The 3,515-nt window shown below is 38.6% G+C and overlaps 1 protein-coding gene across 1 annotated transcript in view; it reads right to left on the bottom strand.

The window, feature by feature from the left end:
• The window catches only part of COL3A1 (collagen, type III, alpha 1), a gene marked incomplete at its 5' end in the record, with an annotated part of 20,580 nt that extends 17,518 nt beyond the window's left edge, over nt 1-3,062 (bottom strand). The window contains 6 exons of the mRNA XM_010179506.1: nt 1,003-1,110; nt 1,247-1,300; nt 2,053-2,144; nt 2,246-2,297; nt 2,420-2,518; nt 3,009-3,062. Of these exons, the coding sequence (XP_010177808.1) occupies nt 1,003-1,110; nt 1,247-1,300; nt 2,053-2,144; nt 2,246-2,297; nt 2,420-2,518; nt 3,009-3,062 (459 nt within the window). The remainder of the gene's footprint in view (nt 1-1,002; nt 1,111-1,246; nt 1,301-2,052; nt 2,145-2,245; nt 2,298-2,419; nt 2,519-3,008) is intronic.
• Between the last annotated feature and the right edge of the window lie 453 nt (nt 3,063-3,515).

The following is a 3,515-nucleotide window of genomic DNA, read 5'->3' on the forward strand; positions in this document are numbered from 1 at the left end:
AGCCTCACCTCCATTATTTTTAACTGGCCTTGCATTAAATATTTTATTCATGAGTTTTTTATATTCATACCAAAAATAAAGCAAAACATTCAGTCTTGAACAATTATTTTCTTCTAATTCAATACTGAAAAGTATTTGAAGTATTTTACTGTTGTAGCATTTATATTTACTGCTATCTTCACGGCTTACAAGAAATTTGAATTATAAATTTACCCATTTATAAATTTAATATGATTAATTTGTTCGCTGTGCATCTTTGGTTTCCTCATAGCTTCAGCAAATACTGCAATCACTTACTAAATTAGGAGTCATAAATGGATTAGCACAATTCCCTTTGGTTCAGATGGGAACAGAAATCTAAAATTTCTAAGGGTGTTGCTATTTATTTTGCTGAATAAAACAATTCAGGAACTCCATTGTGAGAATACTCTTTGGAAATTTGTTGAATCTACTAGTCAAAAAATCCTGTTGGCAATAAAGATACTATAACATAGAAGACATCCTGACAATATCATTATTGACATTGTTGACATTTAAGGTAAATTGACAATAGAGATATATCTTGAATGTAGAAGAATTTGCGTTAATTTCACTTTCCAGAGCTGAAATTTTGTGATTATTCTTTTTTGTTGACTGGGAAGTGATACTGAAATCTGTTTTGTTGGGGTTTTTTTTCCCATGCAATTCTCACAGTTTATGGTTGCTTTTCATCACAAATCTTTTGATACAGCTTGCAGGTATATAAGATCACTGCTTCTTCAATATATAAAAAAAAAAGAAAGAAATAATTTATTTCACACTGAGTTGATCCAAAAGCTGCAGTTCAGATGAGGAACCAGATAAGAACCCTCCCCAGTTTTGTAACCCAGTTTCATATCTGAAATTTGCCGAGAACGGATACATAATCAAATTTCTCCTCAAAGAATTCTGAACACCAGATTTTGCTGTCTCTGTATTTACTCAGAGTGTACCTCACGTGCATGGTCACCTACAGCAGCTTACCCTTTCTCCAGGTGTACCAGGTACACCATTCTGGCCAGGTTCACCGTTTGCTCCTCTTTTGCCTTCCTCACCGGGAGGTCCAGGAGCACCTGGGGTGCCATTTTCACCCTGGCAGCAACAAAAAAAAAGCCCACCAGTGAAGTTAGAAATCTCAAAAAAAAACAACTCAGGTTTTGTTTGGGGAACAATTCAGGGTTCAGACGTCCTTGGAAGAAGTGTCTGAACACATCTGAAAGTCACTTACACGCTCGCCTTTTGGGCCTGGATCTCCTTTTGCACCATTCTTACCAGGTTCTCCCTGAAGAGGAGAAAATTCCAATGAAATTATGCGTTGCGACAGAGTATCATTCTAGAGCCACTTTAAAATTATTCATTGATTTTTACAATTTTACATTCTGCAAAGAAATTAGCATGTACTAGTTGAACCTGGATGTGGAATGCATGGGGCTCCTTAAAAATCCAGTAAAAGAAAGAAGAGATACAATCTTAAACACCACTGTGTAAAATTTTATGTCTGTTTTTGAGCTATTTCAGACTTCACTAAGACTTTCTTTGAAGTCCCTGAGTATTTTCTCTGACAAAGCCTACACGTGGTGTAAGGCTGTCAGGAAAGACTCTGCTCAGGTAAATGACAGTAGGTACAATTCACTAGGTGTAGTGGACTACGTACTCAGCCTGTTGAAATCTAAACAAGTGAAACTAGGATTTTAAAACAACAGATTACGTCTAACATAGCCATTTTAGAGAAGCTATTTTTTTGTTGTTTCTTTCTGAATTGATAGATGATTTAGGAAAGCAAATATTATTATCATATCATAATAGCGATATTATCATATCATTTGTTGGCCTTTTATGATGGAGTTACAGCTTCAGTGGATAAGGGAAGAGCAATTGACATGATCTACCTGGACTTGTGCAAAGCGTTCAACACTGTCCTGCATGACATACTGGTCACAAAACTTGATTCAATGATTTTTTTTTTAAATTATATCAGAACTACTTCCACCATATTTTTTTTTACAACCGGTGTAATGAGTATTAACAACTCACCGGAGTGCCTTTTGCTCCAGGGTTTCCACTTGTGCCTGGAGGACCAGGAAGACCGCGGCCTCCTGGCAGACCAGGAGCACCAGGAATACTGTAGAGAGTGAACAGCAGACGGGGATGAAGAGGGTACACCATTGTCCAGAACAAACAGTGACTGTCACCAGCACAGTGCAGCTAAAGACAGTGATATGAAAAGTACCCACCATTTCACCCTTGTTGCCAGGGCTTCCAGCTCTCCCAGGAGGGCCCTGAAAAAATAAATGTATAAATAGCCAATGCTGCTAACCTAGAACTAAACTGAAGGACTCACAGAGCTTTGTGAAGAGCAGGTGGCACAACAGTTCTCAGTTCCTTCATGGTATTTATGTACCTGAGGCCCAGGTGGCCCAGCATGACCCTGAGGACCAGGTTCTCCTCTCTCTCCAGGACTACCACTAGAACCAGCAGGACCAGGAGGACCAGCTTCACCCTGTTGAAAAAGAATACAAGGGGAAAATGAATGCATTTAGTCTCATCTCCAATCACTATTAGCTTCATGGCTTCTTTCCGTACTGTGGCATCTTTGCATGAGTTGGGAAGATGGTTACCACCATCATCACCTGAGTGCAAGAGCCAAATCAGCATGGTGACCCCAGTGCTGAGGGACAAGATAGCCATGCATTCCAGCCAGCACATCCTGCACAGCTCCTCTAGTTGTGGGAAGTTCACCTGAGCCTCTCCTATAACACAACATAAAGCATTTGGTCTACCGCTTACTAGTGCTTTGGGGTGGGTACTCATGAAGATGATGAGAATAGGGTTTGTTTCATGCTGCATTGAAAACACATGAGTTCTAGGTGTGCAAACAGTGTAATACCAGCCAGAGAAAGGACTCACAAAATAAAGCTGTATAGTGACATAAGCTGGCTAACTAGAGAAAGGACCAAATTCTGTATTAGCATGCATCTGTAGCTGAATACCTTAAAACCTGGAGAGCCTGGAAATCCTGCAGTTCCAGGAGGACCTGGGGGACCCTTAGAAGTGAAAGAAGTACCATTAATGCAAAATGTAAAAGCAATACAGAATTAATCTTAAGTTTAAAAAATCTGATTAAGAGAGTTTTCTCTGAATAAGGAAACACCTGGCAAAATAGCAAATATAAATCATGCTGTACAAGACGAAGCTTGGCTAGTCCTAAAATATCACACCTACATCTTAGTTATGCTGACTTTTATATGTTCAGTTAAATTTCAGTGTTGTAAATTTAAAAAACATGAAAGCTATAATTAAAGAGATTAAGTTATAAAAAATGTTCAAAATCTGTTCTAATTACAAAAAAGGTGTGTGTGTGGGGAAAGCCAATATAGCTGGTACACATAAAAGTGGACATGCTCAGGTTTCTAAGTAGATGGAAAAGAAAAACTTTTGCCCACTCCAGAAAGCTAAGTAATGTATTGGGTGAGACCATTCAAAATTTAACCTGCATA

The sequence above is a fragment of the Mesitornis unicolor genome, unplaced genomic scaffold (assembly GCF_000695765.1).
Source record: "Mesitornis unicolor isolate BGI_N332 unplaced genomic scaffold, ASM69576v1 scaffold10952, whole genome shotgun sequence".
NCBI lineage: Eukaryota > Metazoa > Chordata > Aves > Mesitornithiformes > Mesitornithidae > Mesitornis > Mesitornis unicolor.